The 20,212-nt window shown below is 45.2% G+C and overlaps 1 protein-coding gene across 1 annotated transcript in view; it reads left to right on the forward strand.

Moving 5' to 3' along the window:
- Positions 1 to 11,964: 11,964 nt before the first annotated feature.
- The window catches only part of LOC119392559 (WD repeat-containing protein 6-like), a 166,109-nt gene continuing 157,861 nt past the window's right edge, over positions 11,965 to 20,212 (forward strand). The window contains 2 exon segments of the mRNA XM_049414593.1: positions 11,965 to 12,179; positions 19,914 to 20,012. Of these exon segments, the coding sequence (XP_049270550.1) occupies positions 12,113 to 12,179; positions 19,914 to 20,012 (166 nt within the window). The 5' untranslated portion in view covers positions 11,965 to 12,112.

Here is a 20,212-nt window from a genome sequence, read left to right on the forward strand (position 1 = left end):
TTCAAGCGCATTGCAAAGTGCACTTGGCGTTGCCCTAAAGATGAGAAGTATTAAATCGCATGTGAATATAGCTTTATAGCGGCGCGGTGGTAAAAAAAAGGCTCGCATGTACTTGAGCGTTGTGGTTAGGTGTTATTTATACGTTACGCGACGAGCTTTAGTTGTGTGCGGTCCTGGTCTCACTAGAGAAAAATATTTCTGTCAAGTCACGTCTGACATTTTGGTACTTAAATTGTACCCTAAAAAGAACAGAACATGAAATGACACGGAAATCGCGAAACTGAGTTGCTTTGCGCAATGTGAACTTGTGGCGAAATTTATACAAAAACACCCGTGTACTTAGATTAAGGTGCGCGTTAAAGAGCGGTGATGGTCAAAATTAATCCAAGCGGCGTAGTTTACATTTATGTCGTAGTAATTTCACGCGAAGCCACATCTTTTTTTTTTACATTAACTTGGGCGTTTGTGTTGTGTTGTTTAGATTGACGGAAGGCAACGGACATTATTCGTACGAAAAAACGTACTTTGGTCCCGTGAAATAACAGGACCTTTGTTCCATTACTGTCGTGCAAGTAACCAATCGAAGAAATTTCCGTGCTGTACAGTTACCTTTGTGTACTGTTACGGGAATAAAAACAAGTGTGTGCGTGTTAAATGTCTCCGTAGCGCTAAAGCGCTGTCAGCCACGTAGCCTTCCTCAGTAAACCTATCAACTGTCCTACATTTCATGGAGAACTGAATAAGAAATGCGATTGAATATATGAGCACGCAGTGCACAAAGTGCTATTTTCGACTCATCGTGTAGGAATACGGGCTTTCGTTTTGTTGAGGGGATCCAAATGAACAAGAAGTAAATAGTTAATTCAGTCGCGCTATGCAGCAATGCGTAGTAGGTGGAACACAAGCTAAACATGTACAAATAAAACAACAAGAAAACGTCACCCATTGCGAAAACGCCGACTGCCGCCGAAGGCGAGCAACCCATTCGTTGGCAGAGTGCGCTTCTCTCACAAGTAATTTTAACGTTCGGCGCGCTTCGTGCATTAATTCGGGAATTAAGAGCGCAGATATTACCACAAAGATGCAGTCAACGCATTTTGTTTGCCGGAAATCGGCTCACATCGCTCACAACGAAGCACTGTTGTGCACGTTTGTATACGCGCCGACAACCGCCTATCCACACTAGCGCGGCGACGGTGCTGCCACCTGTAGCCCGATCTCGCGGCGAATACGCGCCTCCGACCGCCTCTCCACACTAACACGGCGACGCTGCTGCTACCTATAGGTCGATCTCGCGGCCAATATCCAAGAGACTGAGCCCCGAAAGAAAGTACATTTGGTGCACTTAAATCTAATCAGTCGGAAAAGCGGTACCTAAAGTCAATTTGCGCAAGGTAGAGTATCTATTACAGTGAATCAGATAATGTTCTGTTGACTAGTATACTCCACAAAAAGAACAATTAGGGGACGCTGCCAGACCAGCTCTGTGTAAATAAAAATTTAGGTATGGAGTCTGACAACGTAGTCTAGTGATTGCGACTTCAATTGCTCGTGTTTGACATATTTTACTATTCCAATAACGATTCAAATGCTGAAATTCTAATGTGTTCGTTATTGATGGTGCAGAAAATTCATCTAACAACAGCTTCCTCCTTAATCTCGCACCTATAATGAATGTGGATGCCGGTAATACCTGATTAACCAGGCCATTCAAAGATATCTTTGCTAGCGCATCTGCCATTTCATTCATAAATAGCCCTTTATGTCCTAGAACCCAAACCAAATTGATCAAATTTATATGCGGTGGGACCAGGTTGCAGTAAGACTTTGGTCTGGGCGAGTTGGTTCATGCAATGGGAAGGCACAGCGCAACTGAGACAATGGACAAGAACACGCAACACAACACAGCGCTCGTTTGTGTTGCGTGTTCTTGTCCATTGTCTCAGTTGCGCTGTGCCTTCCCATTGCTACCAGGCCCGTAGGCAGGGACGGGGGGCGCTTCCCCGAAGTTTTTATGATACATGGTGTTTTACCAAAAATAAATAATGAAAATAGGCGTTTTTCCCAAATAGTCAAGGCTTTCAGCAAGTGCCCCCCCCCCCTCGAAAAAAATTCCTGGCTACGGGCCAGGGTGGGACAATGTTTTGAAAGCACTCAGAATGTGCGATTCCTCATTTGCAGTGAGGGAGGAACATACCGATCGAGAATCCGTAAAAATTACTGCAGAACTTATCGATTCTGTTAATTTAGGGAGAGCGAGAATGATCGCTAAAAATTCCGCCTAAAAAGACGGCCACAAAATCTGGAAGGCGAAGAGAAAATGACCAATCTAGAGTAGGAGAGAAAATCCCAATTCCACATTTTTCTACACTCTGTCAAGCATCAGTCGCTCTGACTGTTTTTATTGGCATATGTACCAGGCAGGGGCGTAGCCAAGGGGGGGGGGGTGTTCAACACCCCCCCCCCCCCCGAAATTATTCAATTTTGCTTGCGTATACATATATACACACACACATACAAACGCACGCACGAACATATATAAAGTATGGTTGAACCCCCCCCCCCCCAATAAAATTTCTGGCTACGCCGCTGGTACCAGGTAATCACTTAATATAGCGTTTAACAAGCGGGACGATATTAGTTTTGCATTTTTGAAAAAATGTCGTCAAACTGTGTTTTAACAGAGTTGTTGCTATTACTGATTAAAGGCATGTTCTGAATTTGAACGTTTGAAATGTCAAGAAGGCTCTGTATAACCCGAATTTGAGGCGTATGAAACCTTATACGAATGTTTAAAACTATCTCGATTATACGAATAGTTAAACTATTATACGAATATTTAAAACTATCTCGATTAATATTACGAAATTTGAAGTTAGCGCAATGGGCCTAATGTTGTCCAATACATACCCCTTACCCGGAACTTTAAGTAATGGTATTACCTTAGCTATTTTCCCATCTGATGGGAGCAATGCCATTTTTACTGAGTAATTAATTAAGTCTGACAAATAGTCTTGTGATTCCTTATTGTCAACATGGCCGACGTGACTCCGTCAGGGCCCGGGGCCGCTGATGGAAGGCTAGCTAAAACCTGTGATAATTCAGCCCCGGAAATTTCTGTGAAGTCGTCATTACTTAATGCAAGCAAAGGAGGTGGTGATAGTTGCAAAGAAAAGCGCTGCTACAACCCAATACCAATTGCTTCCAACACATCTTTTATTTCTTCTGGAGACAAAACGATAGATTCGGCATTCCTAGATCGCGGAATCATTTTCTTTTTACGTAGAAATCTATATAATGCGCGTTTATTGTTCGATTTCGACAGATAATCTAATGTCCGAATGTCGCAATCTTCTTTCGCCTTCGAAACTGTTCGTTTAAAAGCATCAGCGCAGAACTGGTAATCCTTCCAATTTTGAGGGCATTGACTGTACAACAGCTTTTTTCAGGGTGCCTTTCTGTGCCTATAATCCCTCGAACAATCATCATTCCACCAAGGAGAATTAGAGTTCTGCTTAACTGAAGGGATCACAAATTCAGATTTCTCGCGAGAACTCTTTAAAACAGAACATATGCTCAAAGCTTCCGACTTCGTGCTTGTATCTGATAGGGAAGCCAATGAAGAACGCAATGAATCTTTAAATTTATTGTAATTTATATATATATATATATATATATATATATATATATATATATATATATACGTACGTGCATTAAAAACTGATGGGGCTACTGGACATACTATTTCGAAAGTAATCGGCAAGTGGTCGCTATTTGTAGCGCAATCAACCACTGACCAAGCCGAGATATTAAGGCTGGAACTTGCAAAAGTCAAATTCAACGATGAAGAAGTACGACCTCTCACATATATGTGAGAGGTCGTACATGCTGAATTTAAGCATGTAAAATAATTATCTTGAGACCCATCCAACAAGCGGCTGCCACACGCATCAGTTTTTACACCCCAGCTGCAACATGATGGGCGTTGAAGCCTCGTGCTAATAAAATATTTCTTCCACACGTCGAAATTATAGTATCCAATGGCCGAATGTCATGTACGCCTGAAGGAAAGTACGCATTTGCTAGCGAAAAAGCCTGACCAGTCGGAAGAGTTATGTATATAATTAATATTTACGAATTTAAGGTAAGACGTACCTTAAATTCGTACAGTCCATCTGGCGTCACAATTAGCGTTGTTTTTTCCCGATCTCTGGGGTCTACTTCAATTAGCCATTATCCACTCTTTAAGTCCATCGAAGAGAAGTAACGTGCGTTTCGAAGCCTGTCGAGCGAATTATCTATACGGGGAAGCGGGTACACGCCTTTCTTTGTCACCTAGCTAGCTGATTTAGCTTTCGATGCCCACACAGAAACGCAGGCTGCCGTCCTTCTTCTTGACTATAACAACAGGTGACGCCTAGGCACTCTTTGACGGTTGAATCACATCTTCTTCAAGCATTTTGGTTACCTGCATTTTGGCTACCTGCATTTTGGCTTCAAGCATTTTGGCATCTTTAACAACTAAACGAACATGTGGTGTACATACACATAAAAACGATTGGGTTGACCTTATCAATTCACGTCGCGATATACAAAAATAAGAAAACATTCGCTTAACGGCCAAATGTGGCGGCGCCCATATGTCTTACATAAAATCGTCTCTACCATGCTAATGAAATGTACATACATTCTGCTATACAGAACAGAGTACATGACGTGTCATTTATGCAAGACCTGTCATTCATATACAGGGCGTCCCAACTATCATGCAGTACAATTAAAAAAAAGTCGAACGGCGTTATGCAAAGCAAACCTAGTATATATTGTTCCTAGTACACTGGAGCAGCCACTACCATTTTTTTCATTAATGAAATTGAATTAATTAGTCATATAGTTATATTTGTAACTCGACAATTACTCACCTAGTTATCAAAATGTCAATGAGGCATATGTTGGCATGTTCAAATGACATCTGACTGCGCTATTTTCAAAACGTACTAATTGTGCGCTAATTTTTTCCGGTTGAATATGAAAGCCCGCGAAATATGAAAAGTGGCACGTGACTAGACTGTTGCGCGCATCAGGAAGCTGCTTTGAGAGAAGAAACGTCGCCTGTCTAAAATATTTAAGCAGGTTGTCGGAACGAAATATTTTTTGTTTCGGTTTTAGATTCGTTCCACCGCAAAATGTTCCATTCCGTTTCTGTTCCGTAACGGTTCGTAACGGTTTTTCTTATGCAAAAATTTGAAGTTAAGGTAATCATAAAAAAACATTGGATTTGTGATATAGTTACTTGCCCTCCTCTTAAGTAAGCAAGTGGTACAGGGGTAAAAAACGTTCTTTCCACGTTATTCAGAGGAGTGTACCTCGAATGTACCACGAATGTACCACCAACTAGCACAAACCAGTACTACACCCTTCAAAGTCATAGTATTTATATTCTCAGAAGTCAGTTACAACTTTTTTAGCGGGCTCAATGCTTTGTGTCAAGGGAGTGAGCACGATCTCAAAAGCAGCACGTCATTGAGTGCACTCTGTGTGCGAGGCCGCTGATCTGGTAAAAAAAAAAACAAAAAAAACTCACAGTTTCGCCTCAAGGGCGAAGCAATGAATGCGATAGCAAGAGATTGGAATGCCACAGGAAGAACGGCAAGGAGCTAGAAACTTGCTGCGCACTGATCAAAGAAAAGGACGCAGGAAAATAAAACACACAAGGCGAGTGTGAACTAAGAACTGTCACAGCTGGGCACTTGCAGCGCGCTGCTGAGACACATAGGAGAACTCATGAAAATAACACGCAGGTATACATAGGACGAGCGCGACCTGTCACGGTTTTCACTTACACTGACCCCTATACTTTGACTATTCAAGCTAGCATAGATCACTCCTTTCGCAAACGCGACCGCTGCAGCGAGCAAAGTGACCTTCGTGTGGTCTATAGCTTCAACGCAAACTTTGCTGAAAGCACAAGACGTACAAAACTCCGCCTCAAGAGATAATCGCGCGAGCATGGTCGACCACACCCTGTATGCAGGGGCGTAGCCAAGGGGGGGGGGGTTGGGGGGGGTTCAAACCCCCCCCCCCCGAAATTTTTCAGCTTTGCTTGCGTATATAGGCACGCACACATACAAACGCACGCACGAACATACATAAAGTATGGTTGAACCCCCCCCCGAAAAAAATTTTTGGCTACGCCCCTGCCTGTATGTCAAAGTACAAGTCGAAGGCGCACATCCCAACTGTGGCGAAACACTAGACAGTTTTAGAATTGGGGAATTTGCGAGCGGCCAGGAAGACTGCGCAGAACGCAAGCCACTTTTGGACTCTTTCGCTCATGTTGTCCCAAGACATATTGCAGCGCCTTCATTTGGGCGGAAAACAAAACCGCAGTGCGCGCGAGCTCAAGAGAAGAAACACAGACGGCTCTTGGCAGTGGCACGTGAAGCCACGGCTCGCGTTCCCCTCTAGTTGTTACATATTCCTGAGGCTAAAATTACAGCGCAAACGCACTTCTTTGTCTTTCTTACTTCTTTTTTACTTCTATCAAACTAGAGCACACGCCGGAGTGGAGCGAGCGCCGCATGCCTGCGTTACTATCATCATCAAGGCGCCCTCGAAGAACAAGAGGAAGAGACTTCTCTTTCGCGCGAGCGTGCGCTGAGATGGTATACTTTACCTGCGTAACGCGCGTTGGTATTCTGCCGTTAGTATCCAGGAGACCGAATGAGGCATGGCGTAATTGAAGCACGTACCAGAGCTCACTAACCAAAAATATATGTTACAAAAGGTTGCTCTGGAGAAAATTGATAGATGAAAACCTTTGAATTGCTGAGTTTTTTCTCGCAGTTCAGCGACCTGACGCCGCCAGTACGGTTCACTGTCACAATAAAAGTCACAGTTTCGCCGCAAGGGCGAAGCAATGAATGCGATAGCAAGAAATTAATGCTATACGAAGTGAGGCTCGCCAATGGATACTCTCAGTTTGAACAGCGTTCCTGTTGCAAAGGCGGCCGAAGCAGCGAAGGAAACTATCGTGCTTCAACTGTCGAGCTGTGACACTTGATAGTTCGCGCTCATCTTCTGTTTGTTCGTTTAGCGGCGTCCCTTCAGCTCGAGTGACTTTCGTACGCTCGGTAACATGAGCGCGGACATCACGGTGAAAGCGTGAAACATTCCTCTTCCCCTCACCGCGAGAAAACCGCGCGAGCAGACAACGGAAGGGCAATGTTCTCGCTGCGCAAATATAAGAAGCGAGCGAGCTCGACGACGACTTTTAAATGCGCCCGTCGCGCTGCTAGCGCCATCTCGCTGGTAATGAAGAAAGCTTATTATCGCCTGCCGTCTGTGAGTCCGTCCAGCGGTAAAGGGTATGTATATAACGCTCGCCGTTAGCTACGTGGAGGATCTGCGTTTCGTGGCGTAGTGGATAGCGCCACTCGCTGCGGAACAAGAGGTCCCTGGTTCGATTCCGCGCTTCGGAAGCATTTTTCTGAATTACTTTTCTTTGGGGCTTTTATATATACATATATACATACTTATACATATACGGTGCATGACGGCGACGGCGACGGCAAAATCCAGCCGAGACTGTCCATATAATTGCTATCGCAATAATATTCCAGTGGAGCACCTAAGTACCGCACAGGAGCAGTAGTCCATGAAATACCGGCAAAGAAGTCAGGAGTCACAGGCCATTCACCGTGCCAGTAACCCACGCACTTGCTCCAGTTGACCAGACTCCCACTTGTATTACAATAAAGGTTCACAATTTTAGCGGTTTCAGTGATGCTTTCGTAATCTTTACAAAACATATCATCGGCGTAAGCCAGTAACCGTACTTCAGCTTCTTGTAATGTATGTACATAGGCAATAAAGAAGAAAAAAAGAGGCATGGCGTAATTGTCTAAGGCAACGAGCTGCGGAGCGGGGGGTCGCAGGTTCGAAACCGCGATCGAGCACTTCGGGTTTTTTTTCTTCTGAATTATTTTTAGTTCTTGCTTTTATTTATATATACATACATATACATATCCGGGGCATGACGGCGACGGCAAAAATCCGCTGACTGTGTCCATATAATTGATATCGCAATAAAAAAAACACCAGGCCTGCGCGGAAAGCGCAGCACAGTCACAGCGAAAGCTGGAAGAGCGGCATTTCTAGAGCCCGTTATAAACTCTCTTGGGACAAGTACACTAGCAACGTATTCGCAATGCCCATAGACTGTCGCGCCGCCAAGCGGAATTCAGGAGCGTCCTCTCGAGGAGGGTTAGTAGACGACAAAATGGCAGCACTACGTAGACGCCCCCTTGTTCGGCTGTGCTAGCCTCAGTGTTAACGCGTTGGGAAGAAACGAACACTAGGACTTTGCATGTTCCCTGCATCAGTGAACAAACCGGGCCCTCCGTGACACGAGAAATCTGGTTCGTTCTTGCGAGACGCGAAGTTTTCGTGAAAATATGTGGCAACTCGCGCTTTCAATGCTAGCCCACAGCGTATACATACTATCAGCTTCGCGAGGCTTTCTGTAGCCACGTAGGTTAGCTAAATGTTATCGTCTGACATTTTCAGTTGAAGCTCACCCTGCTTTACTTGCACATAGCATTCGTCAGTGTTTCTTGTAGTGCATGAATCCCATAACATTGTACGTACGGAGGTCGCGCGGGCTCGCGATGTGCTCTTCAATAACTTCTCAAGTCGGTGATACAATAAAATAGGGTCTCTATGTTTTGTCAGGAAAACGCTGCTATGAATCGTGCGAGCGACGTTTCAATCATTCGAAGACGCGTCTGCTCCACGCCTTTCGTGGAGCGAACGCTTTCAACGCCGTCCTTCACCAGTGTGTTGGTTTCATAGCCAGCGCTGCGCCGCTTGTTTTTGTACGTTTGTTGATAGGTGGCAGCACACTGCAAGAGATTTGCTTGTTGACCGGTTTGAGAGCAAAATATGTTCTTCGCGCGTCCGCCTGCGTCCGCGCTTAAACGTCTCTCTACTTGTAAACATGGTGACGCGGAGTGGCCGAAGTCGTTCGGCGGAGGATATTCTTCAGATTGCTTTCAGCAGTGATGTCGAAAGAAACCATCTTGACGACGAGGTCTTTTCACTGGACGTAGAAGGCTGTGAAAGCACCGAGAGTGACGGCGACGATGAACGATCAGCTGCTAACTCATGAGGGGCGAGTTGCACTTCACGTCCCCTCGTGCGGTAATGTTCTTTCACGCTCGTAAGTCACTTTGATTGTATTTAATGTATAATATCCTTGAGCGCGATCAAAATAAAAGCATAGTTCTTCGTGTGCATTGCATGTAGCACAATTATTGTAGATATTATGGAGCGCCGCTTGCCGCCAACACACTCGAGCTGGACCAGCGAAGCGAAATGGTTAGAGTGATGGGACGTGCAGTCACGGCCACAATGCCCGCCTCTCGGCTAACTTCTCCTGTACTTCACGGGCAGCTTCCGAACGGCATTGTTATTGCACGAATGTTTTGCATCGTCGAATTATTCGACGTTGCAAAAAGCATACATGTGCATTCTTTTCAATATTCATGTTTCGATCGTGCTGATCGAACCTGCAACATGCGAGTGAAGTGAGTTGCACATGGCTAGAGTCTCAGCATGGCTGTGACACAAGTGCTACTGAATGGGATGTTAAATGCTTTTGTTCCGTTGAAGAAGTAACTCCGCGTTCCTGACTGCGCAAGTAATGACGACGGCGTAATATGTTTGCAAACCATCACCACGTTAAACGTGCGGTCCCGTGCAGCAGCGATGGCACTACTCGCTGGCGGCGTACTACTGCGGCAAATCCGTAAGTCAGGCTCGGTACGTACTACCTCGGAGTGCCGGTCGGCTCATACGTCAGTTCTAGTTCATGCCGTTTTATGTAGCACGCACAGGATTTCGCGCAGCATCGTTGATGCACGGGAACTGAGCGGAAATATAACCTTTCACACCGCAGCCAATAATTAGGTGGCGAGTACTTAGCACTTTCCATGGTTTGGGAAAGTATTTTGGTCTCATATACAATTCAGTGCAGCTCATGACTTCATCCGGTGAAAGTGGCACGGGCCGTACGTCCGCACGTCCTCTCTGTTCCTATGCTAACAAACGGGTTGACCCTCCTCCGGGCGCCATGTTGAATCGCACGGCGCGCCACCTATAGTTCGTGGGCATTGCGAATACCCACTACGCCACAAATCATAATTTTTGTGAAGTTGGGAAGCACCCACAACATTATTATACGTAATTCTGCGGAGAAGCGAGGTACCATTTGTAAGGCATTAAGCACACTTGTTGATGCGACGGCTGATGACGATGAAGAATTGTAATAATAATAATAATATCTGGGGTTTAACGTCCCAAAACCACGATATGATTATGAGAGACGCCGTAGTGAAGGGCTCCGGAAATTTTGACCACCTGGGGTTCTTTAACGTGCACCTAAATCTAAGTACACGGGCCTCAAACATTTTCGCCTCCATCACGATGAAGAATTGTGGCTGAGCCCTTTGTAATGGGTTGGAAACATTCAACAACCCACTGGTTGCGCAAGTCGCATTGTGTGACGCCTGGTTACAGAATTCGCGTTGTGTGACGCCGGGTTGTCATTTTACTCCTCTACCACGCTACATTACATATGTTTATGTGGCTCCTTCTTGACATGAAGCCTGTATATAGGGTCTTTTTGCAAACCAGCATCAAGCACCGTAATGGCTCTGAGGTAGAATACTGGGCTCCAACGCAGAGGGCCCAGGTTCGAACCCTGTTCCATCGTGGAAATTTTTTCTTATTTACTTTTTTCGATTTCGTGCGATAGCGGTGACACCGGCGGCGGTAGCGGCGGCGGATAACTACGGCGCCAAAAACGGCCCTTGTTGTGATCTCCTAGCTTTCGCTACGCAGCACAGTAGCGTAAGCTGGAACAGCGGCCTTTCTAGAGCCCGTTCTCTACTCTCTTGGGGAAACTAATACAAGTACACATGCAAGGTACCCACTACCCCATCAATCATAATATTTGTGTACTAGCGAAGCACCCACTATGCCATTTTTCCCCATTCTTCGGAGAATCGTGGTACCTGCTACACATCTGTGAGGCATTATGTGCACTTTGTGCTGTGGCTAATGACGATGAAGAATTATGGCTGAGCCCTTTGTAACGGGTTGAAAGCATTCAACGACTGACTCCTTGAGCAATTCGCATCGTGTGTACGCCAGGTTGCTATTTTACTCTTCTGCCACGCTATACATATGTTAACACGCGATTCCTTGGCCGACATGACGCCTTACAAGCACCAGCGTGACACTGTGGTGGAATACTCGACTGCCACGCACAGGGCGCGGGATAAAATCCATCCGATCCTAGAAATTTGTTTCTAATTTCATTTTTTCTTATTTCACGCGATAGCGGTTACGGACACCGGCGGCGGAGGACACCTATGGCGCCAAAATCGGCTGTTGTGATCTCGTAACAGCTTTCGCTGTAACAAACTTTGGTGCCGACCATGCCCTCTCCACGCTGGCCTGTGTGACAGGCGCGCAAAAGCCCACTTGCGTTAATATAAACATCTCTGGTTGCCACTGTATTCGTTTTTCGCACAATTTCAACATATCTTTGCTTCGGAATTACTGCCTGAGGTACGCGATAATACTGTACTCTGAGATGTGCATAATTGCTCACGTTGCATCACCTCAGTTGTTCCGGATTGCCAGGTTTTCTCGTGAACCGAAAAACGATTTAAAAAATTTCGGTTTCACTCCGGAAAGAAATAATGGATAAAGTTTCGGTTACGTTTTCGTTCCGGTCAAAAATATTTTTATATTTTTATTGTTTTTCGTTTTCGTTCCATTCCGACACCCTGTATTTAAGTAATAATCTTAAAGGCAAAAAGTCAAGGCACAAATAATTTAAAGTTTGTAATGGCTGTCTTGATTTGACGAGAGCCGTCGCGTATTGGCAACCCTGCCGCAAATAGACATGGCCGCGCTCTTATTGACTCGTCCATGTGCGCGGCTTTGAAAACATTGCCGGTTGTCGTACCAATAGTTTGCTCGCTGTCATGAAATACGGCTTCATCAAAAGATCCTTGTTACGGAGAGAACATTTTTGGTCGCCATGGAGTGTTTGTTGTCAAGGACGCATATTATAGCGGCGACATTCTGGGGCAACTTCATACTCGTAGGTAGGTTCTTCACATCGCCGGTTCCGAGCGACACTGAACTGTTGCCGATTGTCCTCATTTTCTCTTGCGGTCTGTGTTGCTTTGGCGCGTGCTGTGGCTGCTGAACAAGTTGCTTGCTTGGCTGTCGGAAACCGAATGGTTTGTTTTGTGCCCTCCACTACTCTGATAAAGCGAGTGTAGGGTGGCTTCACATCATCGAGCAAAGTCGGTACTACGTTTCGGCAAACGTAACTACTGTTTTGCGTTTGGTTTCATGTTATGTTCACCTACAAGCGCGAAGCACTTCCGGGAAGACTATACAGTTAAAAGTCAATTTTACTGTTTGGAGTTTTTGCGCAGAGTAAAGTTACCGTGATTTTCTTGTTACGGTGATGCGCGCGGTGCTGAATATTTCGTAATGCTACTTACAGCAGTACCGTAGCAGTGAGTGCTGCCTACGAGATGAGAAGCCAGAGATTGAAAGAAATGAAGCGAGAACGATACTTCGCAGAGCAAATGCAAATACTGCCATGTGTTCTTGGTTGCCAGCGAGAAAAAATTACCAGCGTTTGGCAAGTGATAAGTTCTAGCGGACTGAAATACGTTGACAAGAAATGGTTTCATACAGTTCCTTTGATTTGTCGTACCGGACTACCCGATATGCCGCATGCGCAAATGCTCATTGCCAAAGTCCCTCTATGGACAACTGACGCAGGACGTTTTGCGTGCCAACAGCTATGCCGTAACATGCAGCTCAGAGGGTACATGCTGCAGTTTTGCTTCAGCAGAGCAGCACATGTGTCCAGCTAACAGGCAACACGAGCTGCTTATAAGAAGCTTGTCTGTGGAGAGAACTTGGCATTGTGCGCAAGCAAATGTACAGTGCCGTCCACTCTTAGGGTGAACACGGCTCAGCATCATCCGGCGTGGCAGCGCATGGAACCAAAGGGGCGCAGGCGGACACGAGCGCGCTGCTCTTGCTGTATTACAGCCAAGCAAGAGCGGCGCCTGGCCTGGCTACTACGGAGCGGCGCGCTCGTGTGATATAGCAGACGACGGAAAGTATATCTCGTGTGTTCCTGTGCGCATGCGCCGCTACGCTTCGATGCGCGGCCGCGCCGGCTGCACTGGTACTACGCGGAGAGCGGCCACGCTGAGTCGTGTTCACCCTAAGAGTGGACGTCACTGTACCGCCGCCCAAATCTTTAACTAGCGTGCGATGACTTTTATGTGCTTCAGTGCCATATAACGGAGCCAAGTTGCTAACACGGCGAGGTTAAGAGCACTCAGATTGGGCCATCGTCTTCAAGGCTGTTCCTTCATAAAGGAGTACCGGCATGAATTAAAAAAATTTTTGGATTGTTGCTCTAAATAAAAATACTGGGGTCTAGAAACCTAACACGAGTATTGTGGTGCCTCGGAATGCATCGAATATATTTTAATTACCGCTACCTCAAAAAGACACTTTCGGTTTCTATATCGAGGGGGTGGCTTCTCAGTGACGTTTCATAGCAGTGTGACGTCACACGGATACAGAAACTCGCAACGTACTAGCGGCAAATCTGTCATCTGCTCGTGGTGCACATAAACAACAATGAATGAATTGTCGTCCAGTGACCCTGACAGTGATTTCTGCGATTTAGGCTGCTTGCAGGACGCAGAGCTCGCAAACTCGGGGGAACTATGTTGACTCGTCGGGATAACGTCCATTGCAGTGGGGCTGGCTTGCAGATGTTCAGCGACAAAAACTTGAAAGTCAAATTATAATATTTTAGACGTGTTCTCCGACTCCGGTGTGTGGAGAGCGTTGACTCTGCATACCAAGGAAACGAAAAACGTCCCTTTTGCGACGTCTCAAAATCGTGTCAGTACTCGTTTAAGGACGTCGCCCCGTATTTGCGCACTTGAGATGAACAGGCCGCGTTAGCAGGCGAATGGTTTTGCTCGTATTTTATGTTCCAAAGTTGAGCGTTGCAGCAAACAATTGAGGAAATAAAATTGAAAGATATGCCACACACCCCCGCTCACGGGAGAAGCCAAAGAACATGGTTCGCTGATGTGCACTAACATGGTTTGACATTGTTGAGAAGGAACAGCGTAAGAGACGACAGCCTCGGCTAAGTGCGCTTAGGGGGCACACGCTTACCCTCGCCCTGTTTGAAACTTGGCTCCATCATATGGTGCTGACTCACAGGAAAGGTCTCCACTCGCACACGCTAGAAGGATTTGGGCGGCTGGACATTCATACAGGCGTGTTATCTCAGAATGCTGTGCTATTTTCTTGGAATCCATGCCGGCATGTTCTAGTTGCACACTCATACTCCCATAGTGGGGGAAGCAGCCAGTGCTACTTTTCCCATATGGAACACATCTTATTGACTGAAAGCAGTGCCCCAAGCAGATGAAAGCAGTTTGGAGAATGCATTGAAGAGGTATATAGTCAACAATGCGTGTGAGTTCATTGTGGAAATGGTGTGTATAAATAAATAAAACTAAAAAATAATGACTAAACTAATTATCTAAATAGCAGCATGGGGTTTACTGTATGGGCATAGCACAAAACTGTACAGAGCTATTCCCGATACCTTTCACTGAGAGCGATGGATCATCTCTTTTGTCTTGCATTTCATGGAGCGCGCCTCTTTGCTGTGTTCAGAAAAGACATTAAACGGCAGTGTGGACCTATGAGCACTTAAAATATTATGTGCGAGTTTTGCATGTGATGCGGCCTCAATAGGTGCACATGCTTACACCAGATTTGTCTAAATGTCGCCTGCACTAATCTGCATAAAATCCAACGAATAAGGTCTCCACTGCGTTCTGGGAGCAATGTGTGGGAAGATGTCACCGACTTGCTCTACTCTTGCGGGCCATTTAATATAGAAAGGAGAGCCGTAATGTCTGAACTCATCATTAATCAAGCACTGCCATCTCTTGAGCTGAGAGACGTTTTTTTAACTGTGGATAAACACTGCCTGTGCATTTCAGGCTATGAAAAGGCTTTTGAACATTTTTTTTTTTACAGATAACGGTCTCATTGAAGTACTTTAGTTGTAGTGTTGTCGTGTGTTTTATTTGTGATCTGTATCTGTCAGGCATTGTGTATAGTATAACTTCATGCTTCATTGTACCCACCTGGAGTAGCATGCTAGGCATACCGCCAGGCAAACTGCTCCAGCACTCGTTAAAAAAAAGTATATCCTAAACTACAAATGGCCTGAATAGTGGGCATCATTCTCCTTTGGAACAAGAGGCAAGTAAGTAGTGTGAAATCACCTGTTCATTTCAACCAAGGGTTAGTAAATACATCTAAAAGACGATCTAAAGTATTGATAAACATAGGCGTGCGCGGGGGGGCGGCAGCCCCCCCTAGTCACCTAAGAGGCGGGTGTGCAAAATCTGCCCCATACATTGACCCCCCTAGTCACCTAAGCGGGGGAGGGGGGGCAAAATCTGCCTCGTACATTGACTTCGTAGGGGGGGGAGGGGCGCTGTGATGAACCTTCGCCTCCCCCCCCCCCCCGTCTCATAGATTATGTTAGCAGCTTCATTTTGTTCTGGACATGTAATTATAATTTGTGGGATTTTACATACTAAAACCATGATATGATTGCGAGACACACCGTAGCAGAGGATTCCGAGTTAATTTCGACTACCTTGGGTTACAACGTGCACCTAAATAGGGGTACTGAAAAAAAGCTTTCGCCACCGAGATTTTCAGCCCAATAGAAAGCTTGGATGCTGAAATTGGTTAACACAACCTTGTTTTCATGCAGAAACTAGAGGAAAATAATGAATTTAATGAGTTTTTCTCAAATTGCCGCATCTAGCGGTGGCGCCGGGAACTAGAGGAGGTAATGTTTAACATCCCCGCAAATGGGCATATCAACCATGGCAACCGTTGCCTGTGTCCCTCAACCCGCTTTGCTCTCACTTCGGTTACTAGAACCAGTACAAACTGTGCTGGCAGCAAATAATGCTCCTCAGTGGGGCACGTGTCAGCGCCTTTGTGGAAAGGGGAGAGTGGGATGTAAAAGAGAGGTGGAGAAAGGGAAGTAAGAGGACAGGAAAACGTGCACCGTGTTTCCACCGCGGGCATGCTTGACGTCACGGCCGTCAAAGTGCAGCTCCATGCATGCTCACAGTCCTCCAAAAAATACAGCCAACTGTTCAAAAATATGTGAAATAAGCTTAGTTTATTGGAACAGTCGCGTCTTCCGAGTAGAATTTTGATTTTTTCGTCATTTTTTGCTGTTTTTGTTCAGTATCCCTTTAAATACACGAGTGTTCTTCCATTTTTAACCCGTCTAAATCTGGCTGCAATGGCCAGCATTGGTGTAGGCATGTTGCAGCTGCTGGATTGAACCCCATATAAAAACTTCCAAGTTTTGATCACAACAGTGACAGAGTTATTTTGCGTACCTTACTGTACAGTTCGGATTGACCACCTCCTTGCCCCCCCCCCCCCTCCCCCTCCTCCTAGTGCAGAAGTTAGCCATACAAGCTAACTTCTGCGCTAGGTTTTTTTATGCCATCATTACTGGTGAAGGTCGGATTTCTTATTTGTCGTTCATTATTTTTTTTATAACATAGTGCAATGCTGTTTTCCAGTGAGGTTCTGCTGGTGTTCAGACACTATGTGTAAATTAGAACATTTCTAAACAGTGAGTTATAGTACCATTTCTGTACGCTTAAACTGTCATTCAAAGAATCTGTTTAGCTTATATACACAAAATACACTATGCCATAAAAAGTAAGAATTTTGCTATTTGAGATGAGATGTATTGGATAGTATGTGCATGTTGCTGAAACCCTTGAAATTGAGAAATTCATTTTCAAGGCTCTTGTCCTAGAATGGCTTTTTTCTTTGATTACCCTTGAATTTCGTAACAAATGTTTTCTAATACTGCCTCTCTGACTTGCTCTCTATCGTAGGTAAGTGTTAATTTGATGCACTCCCCATTTTAGATGTAACACACTAGAATGAGGGCACATTTTCTGCTTTGTATGGCTTGTGTGGAACTCAAAATTGCACCACAAACAGAACCAGAGAGACTTATTGGTGCTCCATGATGGCTCGCTTCTCACGTTTACTCTGCCTTATTTATGCCTTATGCCATTATTCGTTTCATTTCCCATTTCACTAGAGGCAAAATGCTAGAGGCCCGTGTGCTTGTATTTAGGTGCACATTAGAGGAACCCAGGTGGTCAAAATTTCTGGAGCCCTCCACCATGGCGTTGCTCATAATCATATTGTGGTTTTGGGACATTAAGACCCAACAATTATTATTACGTTTCGTTTTCCCTCCTGTTGATCTGCCCTCTCCCACTTTCTTTCTCTGTATTGACCTGGTGAATAGGGACCACTTCCAGCACATGCTGCTTTTTTTTTTAGAGCGCAGCAATTAGGGGCCCATTCCACCGAGCGGTGTTGGCATAACCGATAGACATGAAAATAAAACGAAAAAAATATCCAAGATCGAATGGGATTTGAACCCGGGCCCCCTGCGTGGCAGTCAAGTATTCTACCACATAGCCACGCTGATGCTTGAAACTCACTTGCAAAAAGACCCTGTACAGGCATCGTGTCGGGCAAGGAATCACGTTAACCTATGTAATATAGTGTGTCAGAAGAGCAAAATAACAACCAGGCATCACACAATGCTAATTGTGCAACGAGTGTGTGGTTTAAAGCTTCCCACCCACTACAATGTGTTCAACCATAATTCTTCATCAGCCACATGCAGCATCAACAAAGTGCACATAATACCTTACAGATGTGTAGCGGGTACCTCACTTATTCGCAGAAAGATGAATAATGGTGCAGTGGGTGCTTCCCTACTTCACAAATATTATGATTTATGGCGTAGTGGATACCTTGCATGTGTACTTGTATTAGTTGCCCTAAGGGAGTTTAGAACGGGCTCTAGAAAGGCCGCTCTTCCAGCTTTTGCTGGGACTGTGCTGCATGTTCCACGCAGGCCTGGCGTTTTAGAGCGCAGCTCTAAGGTCCGTTCCTGCATTGAGCGGCGTCACCATTGGTGTCAGCATAAGTAATAGAGTGAATGAGGATGAAAGAGAGCAAACGCGGAGTCTGTCGATATCATGAGCCACTGGCCACTAACCTCGCTTTCTTCTCCATCACCTGCGCTGGCCCCTCGGTCCGATCTCGTGCGTGTGCAGGGCTGGCGCATGCACTGCGGCTGGCTTCGCTTGTCATAATGGGGCATTCAGCGTTTCGCTTGGTTCACGACGCCTGCAATGCACAGAGTGGTGTGCGTAGCACTCGAGCACAAGCAGTTTCTGTGGCAATATGTAACGAAGGTTACATTGCTACGACTGTGGAAAGCCAAAACTTCAAACACAGTTGGCGTTGCCCCAACATGAAGCTGTGCTCAGAATTCGCATTAGGCAGTATTGTAATTGTTGGTGAATTTTCTTTTTTCACCTCTGTCTCTCTTTCTTGCGAGTGGTGCACGAGGTGAACCTACTGATGCTCGCTTGATATCTGCTAACGTTATCAGCAGCTTAATAAATATCCTTTGTCCTCATGCAGCCACACTATTTAAAAATTTTTATGTGTAAGCCAGATATCAAAAGTAGGAAGCTCTGATTAAAACTGGTGTGTTGCTGGCGCTCAGTGATTGGCTCCTACATAATGCCTGTTGCTCTTTTTTTTGTGTACAAAGATGTTGACTACATAGGTGGTGGATATTCGCAGAGCGGCTGGCCGTACCGCCATGAATCTAATTCAACTTTAATTCGATTTGTACCAAAGCTCCAAAACAGGAGGGCTCTAGGCAGTCAAATAAGTATTCAAGCACCATGTTGTCAACATGCGGAAGAAGAAAAAACAAAGAACTCGAAACAGTCGTTGCCCTTTTGACTGTTCAGCAGATTACTACTCAGAAACAGTGAAAGTGTTGTATGACATCAGCTTCATAGTGAAACTAAGCAGTTTGCCAAAGACTGTAAAAAGTAATGTGGGAGAACTGAAGAATATTAGCTAGCTGATAAAGAGATGTTTTGTGTGTGTTGAGGACTAATTGTGATCTAGACTGGACATGTCTAATGTAGTTTTTGTAAATTAAGTGCAATAAGACTAATCGTAGTGTTTTGGAAACTTGTTAAGCAAGAAATTTATACTTGGAATGCTGCTTTACATTCTTAAAAACTGTCAACAGGGACTGGAAATTCCTTGAAAACCCTTCAATTTTGGCCTTTGAAACCTGTAGAAACACTAGTATAGTTTATTTGTTAATGCACTAGGACTGGTCTCCATTTATATTAAGGTGTGCGAGATTCTTGTCAACCTGTTTGACAGCTTTTCAGGTCCTGTATAATGCACAAAGTAAACTGTTTCTAAATGAATGCAGATGCTTTAAGGGCTGCTCAAGGCCCTTCAAAATTTAATGCAAGAAAGTTTTAGCTACCCAAATGGTGACAACCGCAAGAGGCACTCGTATGAGGTTGCAGGTTTGTTTCTTAGGCTGTGGCGACAGCATCTTGAGTTAGTAAGAGAGGAGGATCAGCAGCCAGAGGTTTCATTACATTTCATTGCTGAAGTTCTTTTTCATATAAATATTTTTCGCAGTGGTAGCTGTTATGTATTTGACTATAGATGGCCATATGCCATGCCAGACACTTATCATCGTCACACCTGTAATTGCAGCAGTAAGATAAAGCCTGAGTAGCACTGAGGATCTACACTATCTCTGCAAATGGTTGCTATTGTTTCTGATTGTTTGGGCACAGGGGAAGGTGACCGAGTGTATGCCTACTGCCTGGAGACGTTGAACCAGGTGGGATTCCAGACAGCATTCACCACCAGCAATGTGCATGGCATACGCATTGGTAAGCCCTAGCGCTTTTGCGGTGATCTAAAGTGGAACCAGTGGTGTGACTGGATGACGATGCCCGTTGAGGCGGAAGGAGTGTCTAGGCACTCTTGTAAAGCTTTTTGGGCTCCCCAAGGCAGTAAGCTTTCGGTGTCCCTAATATACTCACATGGAGCCAAGGAATGCGGAGGGGAAATTAACTGTTCTCTTTGATAA

The sequence above is a fragment of the Rhipicephalus sanguineus genome, chromosome 1 (assembly GCF_013339695.2).
Source record: "Rhipicephalus sanguineus isolate Rsan-2018 chromosome 1, BIME_Rsan_1.4, whole genome shotgun sequence".
Classification (NCBI taxonomy): Eukaryota; Metazoa; Arthropoda; class Arachnida; order Ixodida; family Ixodidae; genus Rhipicephalus; species Rhipicephalus sanguineus.